Genomic DNA, 12,329 nt, shown 5'->3' with positions numbered 1-12,329 from the left:
TGCTTACTGGGTTATTAAGAGCAACAAGGCTAGAAGMAGCCAGACAGAGGGTGGGGACGACTTATTTGTCGGAGTGGCGCAGGCGGTCTGCTTTAATCGTACCCCAGCCTGGAGCTCTTTCTATTGCCCCGACAAGCACAGCAGCAAGAGCTCCCTGCCTGCGTGGCCCTGAAGGGCCAGCATCCTGGCACGCAGGGAACACCCAACCTTTTAATCCCTTCAGCCCCRCTTTGGTCAGCAGAGCCAGGGGGATGACCCTTTGCTATGCAATGTTGACTCTTTTCTGTTGGTTTTTTGTTTTTCCCCAAACCAGGGAGTSAGACAGCACCTGACCCAGTTGGTGGGGACGCCGCTCAGCCTTGCATAGCTCAGAGCAGCCATCCAGCAAGAGAAAGGCTCTGCTTTTCCGCCCCCAGTAACCCTACRCAGGCCACACCAAACTAGGGCCTGATTTTAAGGTCAGTCTTCCCCGTCTGGAGCCAGATAGGTAGAGGGTCCCCATGGTGTGCAAGGCTGAAGGACAGCTATAAACACAGCATAAACAACAGGTTCAGCTGGCATGCACCAAGACAGCTCCAGCTTCAGGAACAGCTTTGAAGTCTGATGAGTTCACGGCAGCTTTAGGCATTAAGCGAGGCAGCGCGAGGGTAACGGTGCAGTTAACAGCCAGGGAACATTTGTGAAAAGAATTATACCCAAAAGCTAAAGGAAATGGTGAATAATCAGACCCAGGAGCCACTGTTAGAGCCTTCAGACACCTTCTCCAGAGAGGCTAACAGCAAAAGCAGCAGGAAACGCTCCACACTCCACTGAAAACAAAGCTGGAGGCAGAAGTAATGCAGAGCTACAGAAGCTGAGAAAGGATTTCACATCCACTGTGTGGAGCCCAACACCTGGCGCCTGGAGCTCAGAGAARCGCAGGGAACACCAAGGGGCTTTAAAAGGAACCTTGGGAGAAAAGTGGAAGCTTCCTTAAAACRGTATCTGAAGCAATAAACTAGAAGAGTAAAGAACAAAAGCACTGTAGCGGGAAGAGGTCTGGAAGTTATTTGGGAGTTACGGACCTGAGTGCTCAGCTGTTTAAAAYACTTTGCAAGCTCAGGCACCTCATCACCAAGCACATATCCTGCTCAGCAAAAAAAAAATCAGCCTAAGTCTTTCCCTTTTGCCAGACAGCAACCCAGCGTGGCTGTGCGCTGACACGCCAAGCCCACCGCTTACAGAAGCCTTCCCCACAGTTCAACAGCCTCAGGATGGTGATGACATCTGCTCGAGGCYGCACTGCTAAGGGACAGGGAGGCTCTACAAGCACCGTGGTTGCAGGAGAGGGGGATTAGGGTGCCAGGCCAGCACAAGGGCTTCTGACAGCCGGCAGTAGGTTCAGAGTCACCAGAGCCGGTGGCTGGTAGAACACTCCTTTTCTGAGGCAACACCACGCTGTTGGGAAGCAAACAGCAACCCTGCAAAATATATGTACATGCAGTAMACAGCACAAACCATGCAGGGAAGAAAACTGAAAGTCTTCTGGCTTTAAGTGCCTACGGAATGTATTCTGGCTCTGTGAAGGTAAAGAAAGCCAAAGAGCACTTGGGAAGTGAAGTGACCAAGCCAGCACTCCCATGCCAAAGTCTTCTTAGCCTTACATTGCTGCAAGTGAGGAAATCAGCCTAAAATAATTATATTTCAAGGTTTAAGTTGTTTGGAGCAAGAGTGTGCTACACAACTTGAAAATAATCYAGCAGAATCATAAGGTCTTGCTGTGCTGATCCAACCTTCAAAAAATCCACACTACYAGGCTTGGGACCATGGCATTTATTGAAGGCTAGTTATACAATCTCACCCATCACATCCTCCTTGCTATTCAGATTCCCTAAATAAAGAGCACGGATGTAACAGAGAATTCAGGCCACCTCAGACTGCTTGAGCCACGGAGCGYTGGATCAGCCCCTCTTTGTCCAAGGCACCATTTGGAACAGAGCAGCTGCCAGKTACCGACCTTGGTGAAATAACCAACGCTGCACAACAGGGCAAGCGACAGCAAACAGCATGCGGCAAATTGTGGGGGGAGAGGTGGACGTGTCCCCCTTGTAGCACGGGATTGAGAAGTATTTCCTGCAGAGAAAGTAGCTTCTCCATCCAGTGCTTAAGGGGATGTCTGCCCCCGTTCCCTGCAGCCACAACCCACTCCACGTGGGCCTCGTGCTAACGGTGCTGCAGTGCGAGCCATGAACATCCCTGTCCTAGTGCCGCACACGCAAGTCTAACGACCCTGGCTCAAACCTCCTGAAGGCACTGATGCATCCCTGTGAAACCTGACTGATTCAGCACTCCGGAGGCCAGGAATCCCCTGGGGTACTTGTTCCTCCCAGAAGTCAAGAGATAAAACACTTCCCAGCTTTGCTCTTGCTGCTCAAACTGCCTGGAAAAGGGCAATTCTCAAACCCAAGTGGATGGTCACTGCTCTGACCACACATGGGAGGAATGCAGGTTTGTTGTCAAGAGTGTTCAGTTTTATTTGATCAACTCAAAAGGGGTTGGATTTTAATTTCCTCTTTTTTACCCAATCAGGAAATTGCAATGATTCTTTTGGAAAGGGCTGATCCGGTAGGTAGAAGTGACCTAGCTATGGGTGCAGAGCCGCGCTCACTGGGGCAGCTGAAGGAGCACTGACTGTCCGGAGGGCAGGTAGGTGACGTTGCGGGACCGGGAGAGCTGGTAAGCGATGTCTTCAGCTGCCTCCAGCTTGCGCAGCTCGATCAGGCCATCGCCTGCGGTGGCCAGCGAGTTGGCAATGAGCTCAGCTGCCTTGGAGTCTCCTTCAGCAGAGATGACAGCTGCCTTCTTCTGCTGTTCAGCCTGCACAGGACAACCGAGGAGGGGAATGAGCAACAGAGAAAACAAGAACAATGCAGGAGAAGAAAGATGCTGTTATCACATGAAAAGAATAAATTCCCACTTCATCACAATACTGCCTTTTTTTCTTCCCCAATAAGAAGCTTAACAAGAGTAAAATAGAAGGTGATTTTGTTTTAAGGCCTCATTCTGTTTGACTATCTTTCCCCCCCAGGGAGAAGAGGTTTAGAATTCACCTTAAAAACAACCACCTCTCCCTAAACCCACATACATTTAGGCTTTATCTATCCAACAGCCACGTGCCAGGGCCGTGCAGGGAGCACCATATCACCACTTTGACTCCAAGCAACATTTGAAGTGTTCCCTGCTAGCAAGACTGGGAGGAAGACACCGGGACCTGTTTCCAAGTCGGTCTTGCACGAGGACAAGGTACCTTTTCCACAATGAATCTGGCTCTCTCTGCTTCTTGCTGGGCCACTTGCTTCATTTCAACTGCCTCTGTGAACTCCTTGCCAAAGGTCAGGTGTGTCTGTGGGACAAAGCGAGCAACAAAGTCCATAACCCCGATGGTTTCCAGCTGCGTCGCTGAGAACAGCACAGCTCCCRTGTGCTAGGAAACCCTCCTGTATTTGAACTGCAGTGGAGATGGAAAACTGGCATTCCCTAGAAGAACTGAAGGGTAACGAGACCTAGGACGGGCAGGGTTTTCCGATCCCATTCTGAACGGTATTGGATGCACTGAAGGGAGACAACACAAGCCTAGCTCCAGCTCAGCAGACAGGTAAGACCAGTAACTTGGGAGATGCTGCACATGGTCCTTCCAGCCTAGGAAAACACCCTGCAGAGGGAGCCCGTTCACTGCCAGGCAGGGCAGCAGTCACCCACAAAGCCACTCTAGGCCTTTCCTGCTCACTTAGGCACTTGTGTTCTCAGCCTGGACTCTTTGGACACCTCCAGCCTGCCGGGATGTTGCAGGGAAAGACAGATTTCCATAAGGAGCGTGTTCAGTACAAAGCACCAGCCACAAAGAGCCAAAGCTCACATGTAGTGCAAACAAAGTCACTTTCCTGCAGAGACTTCCTCTGTGATCAAATCCAAATGAAAGAGCTTGTTTCCYTTTCCTCTAAGCAGGCTTTTGAGGGAAATCCCAGAGAGAGCAGTGCATGTACAAGCCAGACTTACAAAGATTTATCTTACAAAGCTGTAAGGGAGAGTAGGGAGGGAAGGAAAGAAGAACAAGACTCAGCAAGGAAAAGCCATAGTTGTAGGAAGCTGGCAGGATTCTACCAAAGGGGTAGATTTTCACTAAAGCTCCTTAGACCGGATACTTCCTCCCCGCGTCTCAGGGCGCTCGTGGAACAGCGGGCTGCTCTCAGGCAATGTGCAGCCTAATCCATCAGGTACAAAAAGCACTCGCTCCCTACTGCAACTACAAAGACCTACAAGAGTGAGGTCAGTAAAGAAGAGGGTAGAGCTGAGCCCTTCGAGGCCTTTCTGAAGGTCACCGACAGCCAGTGACAAAACCCAACATACCAACACGAGCCACTAACCATGTAGCTCCGAGCAAACATCTCCCGTGTGACTAAAATTCCATCCCCCTTTTAGCCACCCACCGGTTCTGTACTCTACTACTCTTATCTTTTTTTTAAAAAAAGGGAGAACTCTTACCAAGGACACATCATCTAGGATGAGGCCGAAGGTTGCTGCTCTCTCCGTGAGGTCCTCACTCACTTGCCTCGAGACCAGCTCTCTCTGAGTGATCAATTCTCCAGCATCAAAGCGAGCCTGATATTGGGGGGGACAAAAAAGTGACAATAAATTTTCCAGAAACAATATTTTTCATATCCTGCAAGTTTTTGCACTTGTAAACCTCAGACTTAATCCAACTTCTCTCCCACAGCTAGCAACCATAAAGCTACCTGTTTACGTGAACTAAGAGACAGACTAAATGACTCAAACACAAACATGAGCTGCAGGAGAGGTTTCCCAGTGTATCTGAGCACATAACATAAAAGCMGACGAGCTGGACACCGAGTGATTATTTGGTGGTCCCCTGGAGATGCTTCCAAAAACGGAGATACTGAGCAAATAAAGCTTCAGGCTGTGAAAATGGGAGTAGTGGAAATCCCAGCCTCTTAACCAGGACTTTCACACCRAAGGGAAAAGCTAACCAGGCAAGCCAAGCCACCAGAACAGCAGAGAACCGAGCAGTGTAAGAACAGTCGCCAGCTTTCCTGGATACAGTTTAGAGCCCGGGGGACAGAGCACTGGGTGTTTCACACACCAGCAGGTCTCTYGCTGCTCTAAAAGGGGGCAGACGGAGCCCAGCAGCTGCCACGCTGCCCTTACCACAACGGACTTCAGGATTTCAGTTGTGATTGAAGGCAGGACACGCTCATCATAGTCTTCTCCAATGCTTGTGAAAATCCGGGGAAGCTGGGCAGTCACTGGTCTAAACAAGATCCGCAACGTGATGTTCACGTTCTGTAGGTCTGGAGAGGGACACGGAAAGGGAGGCACGAGCTTAGCTGTGAACTCTGGAGACCAGAGATTCCTGAAGTTGCCCTCTCTACAGTAACTAACTGAGAAAGCACAAACCTTTTGGCTTTATCAGCACAAGGAAGTTATTTTTACTCTCCCTTTCACACAGGGACCCAAATCCTTCTCGCAGATAAGATTTAAGCGGCAGTTTGCATCTGAAGCAGGGAATTATTTGCCCACTGTAGGGACAGATCTTTTGCATTACCAGGGAGGCCTACAGAAGGGAATAAAGGGCTACTTAATCTGTTTGGGGACCAACTTAAACCAGCCCTGATGCCACGCCAGGCCTGGTGGACTGGGCACACAGCAGTTCCCCACATCCAGAAGTTAAAATCCTTCCCCAGTGCTTTTCTGCAAGGTTAGAAATCATAACATGACCACACTAAAGCTTCTTCTCGCGTCCTTGTCCAACCAACTACAAAGAAATCAACCCCCCCATCAGGATAAGGCCCAGGACACAATCGGAACACAGTCTCGCAAGGTGTGTGGAGGCACGGCTCTCCCCTCTGYGCTGGTTACCAGCTCAGCGCCTTCTCCCTGCTGCCCGAGGCGGAGAACTCGATGTCACGCAGGCCGCCACAGCAGGCACTCTACAAAGCGACACTGCCACCCGCTCCAGGACATTTACCTTTGCTGCCAGTGATGACAGGAATGTTCCGTGGGCGAGATCGACAGTCAAAGATGATCGGTTTCTGTACCCAGGGGATGAGGAAGTGGGTCCCTTCTCCCACCACCACGTCCTGGACGCCACGGAATCGGTCGAAGATAACTGCCCTGTGGCCTGCGTCAACTGGAGAACAAAAGGGCACGTAAGCAAGGCTGCAGCGCTGCACGCGTGCGCCGCCTGGACGCGCTGCGAGAGCAGTGGGGCTGGACTGGGCGAGCCCGAGAGCTCCCCTCCAACCTTAAATACTCCGTGTGATTCTGTAATTAAGGCCTTTTACTGCAGGAGACCAGTGAAATGATCTAGACTGCCAGTAAAAAAGAGAAAACTTGGCCACCGTTCCCAACGTGCTTTACAGAGCGGGTCTTAGGGGCAGTTTCTAGCGAAGGACTCCGCAACCCTCCCACCTACACCGTGCAGCGGCCACACAGCCCTCTGCAGCCAGCACAGCGACCGCGTCCCTCTTCCCCAGCACCGCTGCCAACGGAAGCGGTAAGGACATTACTACGGAAAGGGCGTTAAAGGCAGCGGGGAAGGCGCCCGTGCCCTGCTCACCGTTGTAGAGGGCAGAATTGACCACGCCGCCCACCACGGCCAGGCCCAGGCCCAGCTTCCCGATGCTCTCGAACACCTTCGCGGCCATGGCTCGCGCGCAGCTCCGGCCCCTCCGGCGAACCCCTCCTGCAAAGAAAAACAAGGAGAAAGAGTCAAAAAAAGAAAAAAAAAAAAAAAGCACAAAGGAAAAAAAAAGGGGAAGAATAAAAAGAGAGAGAAACCACAGAGCTTGTTAAAAGCGCATTAATCTGCACTGGTGCCTGCAGAGACGAGGATCGGCACGGAAATACCGCCGTGCCCCCCGGGGCTTTTCCGCGCTCCTGAGACCCCTCCGGGCCCCGTTCGGCCCCTCCGAGCCCCGTCCGGTCCCAGTCCGGCCCCTCCGAGCCCGGTCCGGTCCCGGTCCGTCCCCTCCGAGCCCCGGTCCGGCCTCTCCGAGCCCCGGTTCGGCCCCGGTCCGGCCCCTCCGAGCCCGGTCCGGTCCCGGTCCGTCCCCTCCGAGCCCGGTCCGGCCTCTCCGAGCCCCGGTTCGGCCCCGGTCCGGCCCCTCCGAGCCCCGGTCCGGCCCCTCCGAGCCCCGGTTCGGCCCCTCCGGTCCCAGTCCGGCCCCTCCGAGCCCCGGTTCGGCCCCTCCGAGCCCGGTCCGGTCCCGGTCCGGCCCCCCCCGCGCACCCGCCCGGCCGCAGCCCACGCGCGGCCCTCTCTCCCGCCGCCGCACCCCTGACCTCCACATGCAGCTCCGGCCGCCGGGCCCCACGCGCCTGCGCGCCGCGCCAACACGCGCGCCCCTCATTGGCCCGCGCCGGCCCGCGGCATTCTGGGGGTTGTAGTTCCACCGAGCCCGCCCCCTTCCGCGGGCGGCGCGGCGTCGCCTACAGCTCCCAAGGCGCCGCGCGCAGCCTTGCCAGCGGAGCAAAGCCATGCGCTATTGGCCGCCGCGCGGCGCTGCGCGCGCGGCCTCCTGGGAGTTGTAGTCCGCGTGCTGGGGGGACCCTCTCCTATCTATAGGGTGCTGGGAGGGGGGACCCGCCCTTGTCCATAGGGTGCAGGGATCCCCCTCTTATCCATAGGATGTGGGGACCCCTCTGTTATCCATAGGGTGTGGGGGTCCCTGTTATCCATAGGGTGTGGGGACCCCTCTGTTATCCATAGGGTGTGGGGACCCCTCTGTTATCCATAGGGAGGGGGTCCCTCTCTCATCCCTGGGCTCCAGCGGGTCCCGCTGCCGCTCCCCGGGAACGAGGCAGCCCCGGGGGCTCCCCCCAGCTCCGGGCGCCCCACGGCCATGGGGCAGCGGCTGGACCCCCCCCCGGCCCCACAGCCCGCCCCATGGCGCCAGCAGCCGCCTGCATCCCCCCATCCTCCTCCTCCTCCTCCTCCTGCCCTTCCTCGGCCCCGAGACCCCCCGGTCGCCCCCTGCTCCGAGCCGGGCGGCCGCGAGGTGGCAACGGCTGCTGGTGGTGACGGGAACGGGGACACGGGGACACGGGGACACGCGGCGCCCGCGGGTGCAGCCTTGGGGCTGGGGGCCCAGGCCCCCCTTGTGCCCCCCAGGCAAAGGGTCCAAGCGGTGGCTTCTCCCTGTGCCCCCCGAGTYGCTGCTGCCACCCCTGACCACGCCGTGGGGTGCCCCATAGCGACCCACTGGGAGCCCGTGTCCGCCCTGTGGGTGCCCACCCTGCACCCCAGGGCGCAGCCTGGCTCCGCCCCGCTGCGTGCCCCATATCTGCCCCACTGTGTGCCCTGTGTCTGCCCCGTTGGGTGTCCCGCTGTGCACCCTGCACCCGCCCCATTGCACCCCCTGCACCCGCCCCATTGCACCCCCTACACTCGCCCCATTGCACACCCCTATACTGCCCCATTGCAGCCCCTACACCTGCCCCATTGCACACCCTGCACCTGCCCCATTGCACACCCCTATACTGCCCCATTGCACCCCCTGCACCCACCCCATTGCACACCCCATACTGTCCCATTGCACACCCCTATACTGCCCCATTGCACCCCCCTATACCTGCCCCATTGCACACCCCTATACTGCCCCATTGCACACCCAACACCTGCCCCATTGCACACACACACACTCCCTAGCACACTCCCACACCTGCCCCATTGCACACGTCCTCTCTGCCCCACTGCACACCACACACCCCTCCCCACTGCACACCCCCCGTGCCCCCCATCTCTGCCCCACTGCACCCCCACACCCTGCGGTGCAGCTCGAGGTTTATTGGGGCAGCGCGGGGAGCAGCGGGCACGGAAGCCGGGGGGCGGCGGGGGGCGGCTCAGGCGCTTCCTTCCCCGGGGACCCTCGTCCCTCGGCAGCGGCCGCTCAGGCCAGCGGCGGCTTCTGCGCGTGGGCAAAGAAGACGCCGGCGACGTCGTCCACGCCGGTCTGCAGCGCGGGCGGCATGCGGTAGGAGCGGAGCTCGCGCAGCGCGAAGCCGGCGGCGGCCAGCGCGCCGCGCACGTCCTCCTCGCTCAGCGGCACCACGGGCAGCCGCGCGGCGCCCGCCAGGTAGAAGGACTCGCCCAGGGCGCCGAGCAGCAGCGCGTGGCCGCCCGGGCGCAGCAGGGAGCCCACGTGGGCCAGCGCGCGCGCGAAGCTGGCGCGGTCGGGGCTCACGGCCTCCAGGCAGAAGGCGGAGAGCAGCGCGTCGGCCGGCGGGCGCAGCGGGGCGCCCAGCGGCTCCGGCTCGTGCACGTCGATGGGCAGGATGCGCCGGAGCCGCTGGCGCAGCCGCCGCTCCTTGTCCTGCCAGTGCTCCCTGCGGGGGCCCCCGGGGGGGCGTGTGGGKTGGGGATGTGGTCCCGGGAACGGGGTGGTGTGAGCCAGAGGATGAGCGCGGCACGTGTGGGGCCATGAGCCTGCAGGGATCCCGTGGGGCAGCGATCCCATGGGATCAGCCCGGCACCTGCGGGATGTGGGGCTGGGATCCTTTGGGTGTGCAGGGTTGCAGTTGCACAGGGATTGGTGTGACATCTGTGGGGCTGTGGGGCTGGGATCCCGCAGGGATGTGGGGCTGGGATCCCCTGGGGCTGGGATCCCGCAGGGATGTGGGGCTGGGATCCCCTGGGGCTGGGATCCCGTAGGCACCAGCGCAGCACCTATGGGGACCCCAGGCTCCCATCCCGCAGGGATGCGGTGGCTCTGCACCCCCCACTGGAGCCGGGAGCAGGGCCAGGGTGTCCCCACGTCCCCAGGCAGCCCCGTCCCCGTCCCCGCGCCCCTACCCGCGCCCCTCGATCTTGCAGACGTGGCGGATGAAGGGGCTCCAGTCGAAGGTGCCGGGCTCGCCGCGCGCCCAGCGCCGCAGCTCCTCCCTGTTCACCGCCAGGTAGTCGGTGGCCACGATCTCCTCGAAGTGGTCGCAGGCGCTGAGCAGCTGGTAGATGGTGGGGCCCGAGCCCACGTCGATGAGCGTGCGCCCCCCGATCTCGCCTGCCATGGGGGGCCGTTGGAGCCGGACGCCGGGGCCCCGCGGGACCCACGGCTGGCGGGGAGGTGGGGGGTGGGTTTAGTGCCCACCCCCCCAGTCCCCATTAATGCTGGGATGAAGGTGCCAGAGCCTCGTGGGTGGCTATGGGGTGGGGATGGGGGTCAGAGCAAGAACTGGGGAGAGGGTAGAATGGGGGAATGGGATGGGAATGGGAATGGGATGGGGAGAAGGGCAGGGACTGGGATGGGGAACAGGGCAGGGACAGCGGTGGGATGATGCTGAGGACCAGGACAAGAACTGGGGTGGGGACAAGGACCAGAGCAGGGACTGGGATGGGGATGGGAATAGGGATGGGGACCAGGACAAGGACTGGGGTGGGAAGGGAAAGAGAACCAGGACAAGGACAGGAATGGGGATGGGAATACGGATAGGGACCAGCACAAGGAATGGGATGGGGACCAGGACAAGTCCTGGGGTGGGATGGATGAGGACCAGGACCAGGACAAGGACGGGAATGGGGATGGGAATACGGATAGGGACCAGCACAAGGAGCGGGCTGGGGACCAGGACAAGTCCTGGGGTGGGATGATGCTGGCGACCACGACTGGGATGAGGCGGAGCTGGGCACCGGGCCCAGGACAGGGCCGGGCAGGGGACCGGGACCGGGAGAGCCCCCCGCCCGGGGGTCCGCGCCCCCAGCCCCTCACCGCCGGCGAAGGCCTCGGCCAGGCAGCGCAGCTTCCAGGGCACCACGCACTGCTCGCACGAGAAGTCGGCGCGCGGCGGCACGTAGTTGTTCTGCAGGTAGGCGCCGGGCTCGAAGGCCTCGTAGCCGGCGCGCACGGCGGCCAGGGAGCTCATGGCGAGCGGCTGCGGCTCCCGCGGCCGCCCCGGCGCCGGCGCCGCCTTTTATCCCGGCGGGAAGCGGCGGGAGGGGGCGGCGGAGGCGCTGAGCGAGGGAGCCCTCCCGCTAACCTGGTTAGCGGCGGCCGGATGCGGCCGCGGGCGCTGCCGCCGTCCCCGTGCCCGTCGCTGCCGTCACCGCCGCCTGCTGCGGGTGSCACCAGTGCGATGAGTGTGGGCGGTCTCGGCCGTGCAGGGCCATGGGGACCCGCTCCGCGCWGGGCACGGGGCGCCCTGGAGGTGCCCAAAGCTCCGGCGCATCCGGCAGCTGCGGTGAAAGGGGGACGGATTCGGCGAYGGGCTGAAGGTGCCAGCCCGTGGGCTGGGGATGRGGACCGGGACAGGGACCCACATGGGGACGGGCACATGGRAAARGAGCGGGATGGGAGGAGGATGRGGACAGGGATGGGAYGGGGACCAGGACAAGGCCKGGGATGGGAGGAGGATGGAGATATCAATGGGACAGGGACCAGGATAAGGCCCAGGATGGGACAAGGATGGGGACAGGAATGGGATAGGGACCAGGATGAGGCCTGGGATGGGACAAGGATGGAGATATCAATGGGACGGGGACCAGGACATGGCCTGGGATGGGAGGAGGATGGGGACAGGGATGGGATGGGGACCAGGATGGGACAAGGATGGGGACAGGGATGGCACGGGGACCAGGACACAGCCCGGGATGGAAGATGGGGACAGGGATGGGATGGGGACCAGGATGGGACAAGGATGGGGACAGGGATGGCACGGGGACCAGGACACGGCCCGGGATGCGGCGCAGGGCAGGCACGGGCTCGGGCCGGGCACGGCGGCTGGCGGGGGCCCAGGGACAGCGAGATCCGGCCGGGAGGGAACAGCTAATCTGGGCGCTGGCACCGGGGCCACCCCGGGCACGGGGACAGCCCGGGCTGGCGCGGGGGGGTTATTATATAAGCAAATTCCCTCCCCAYGCAGGAAAACAGCCGCCCCCTCCCCGACCGCCCAGGGCTCCCGGGTCCCCCCAGCTGCCGCTTCGAAGCCCAGTGGGGTGCAGGGGGGGGGAACCCACCAAATCCCACTAAATCCCACTAAATTTTGGCCCCCTGCATCCTGTCCCCCCCGCCACAATCCATCAGGATGCAACAGGCCACCAGGAGCCCCCCAGAAGCAGCAGAGCCACCGAGCGAGGCTGGACCATTTATTGCTGTGCAGAGTCGGTCCCGAGGGTACAAAACCCGCCCGGAGCCCCCCCCATGGGCCCGGAGCCCCCCCATGGGCCCGGCAGGGCTGTGGGCCCGGGGGGGCGCTCAGAGCCCCCCACCCCCCGACAGGGAAGCTGCGTCACATCCAGGCTCCACTCGTCCCCTCCAGCTCCCGTCCCCTTCGCGGGGTCC

The 12,329-nt window shown here is 60.1% G+C and overlaps 3 protein-coding genes and 1 long non-coding RNA gene across 4 annotated transcripts in view; 1 reads left to right on the top strand and 3 right to left on the bottom strand.

The window, feature by feature from the left end:
* Window positions 1–2,131: 2,131 nt before the first annotated feature.
* PHB (prohibitin) lies at window positions 2,132–6,736 on the bottom strand. Its single transcript, XM_026054437.1, has 6 exons — window positions 6,614–6,736; window positions 6,023–6,184; window positions 5,203–5,345; window positions 4,522–4,638; window positions 3,287–3,382; window positions 2,132–2,856 (listed from the first exon to the last, which is right to left on the bottom strand). The coding sequence occupies exons 1-6, from the start codon at window positions 6,699–6,701 to the stop codon at window positions 2,644–2,646; spliced, it is 819 nt and encodes a 272-aa protein (XP_025910222.1). The 5' UTR covers window positions 6,702–6,736; the 3' UTR covers window positions 2,132–2,643.
* Window positions 2,991–3,545, top strand: LOC112960229. Its single transcript, XR_003251722.1, has 3 exons — window positions 2,991–3,018; window positions 3,149–3,282; window positions 3,372–3,545. It is a non-coding gene; the product is annotated as an uncharacterized LOC112960229 (long non-coding RNA).
* Window positions 6,737–8,945: 2,209 nt separating the features above from the next.
* Window positions 8,946–10,940, bottom strand: PNMT (phenylethanolamine N-methyltransferase). The gene is made up of 3 exons (XM_026054409.1): window positions 10,761–10,940; window positions 9,848–10,055; window positions 8,946–9,381 (listed from the first exon to the last, which is right to left on the bottom strand). Exons 1-3 carry the CDS (start codon window positions 10,912–10,914, stop codon window positions 8,946–8,948), a joined length of 798 nt encoding a protein of 265 aa, XP_025910194.1. The 5' UTR covers window positions 10,915–10,940.
* A 151-nt stretch (window positions 10,941–11,091) lies between these two features.
* TCAP (titin-cap) overlaps window positions 11,092–12,329 on the bottom strand; it is a 2,401-nt gene continuing 1,163 nt past the window's right edge. The window contains exon 3 of the mRNA XM_026054408.1: window positions 11,092–11,104. Coding sequence (XP_025910193.1) covers window positions 11,092–11,104 — 13 coding nt within the window. The remainder of the gene's footprint in view (window positions 11,105–12,329) is intronic.

Source organism: Nothoprocta perdicaria, unplaced genomic scaffold (genome assembly GCF_003342845.1).
Source record: "Nothoprocta perdicaria isolate Ctin4 unplaced genomic scaffold, notPer1 scaffold_121, whole genome shotgun sequence".
NCBI lineage: Eukaryota > Metazoa > Chordata > Aves > Tinamiformes > Tinamidae > Nothoprocta > Nothoprocta perdicaria.
This window is presented reverse-complemented; position numbering and strand designations above follow the sequence as displayed.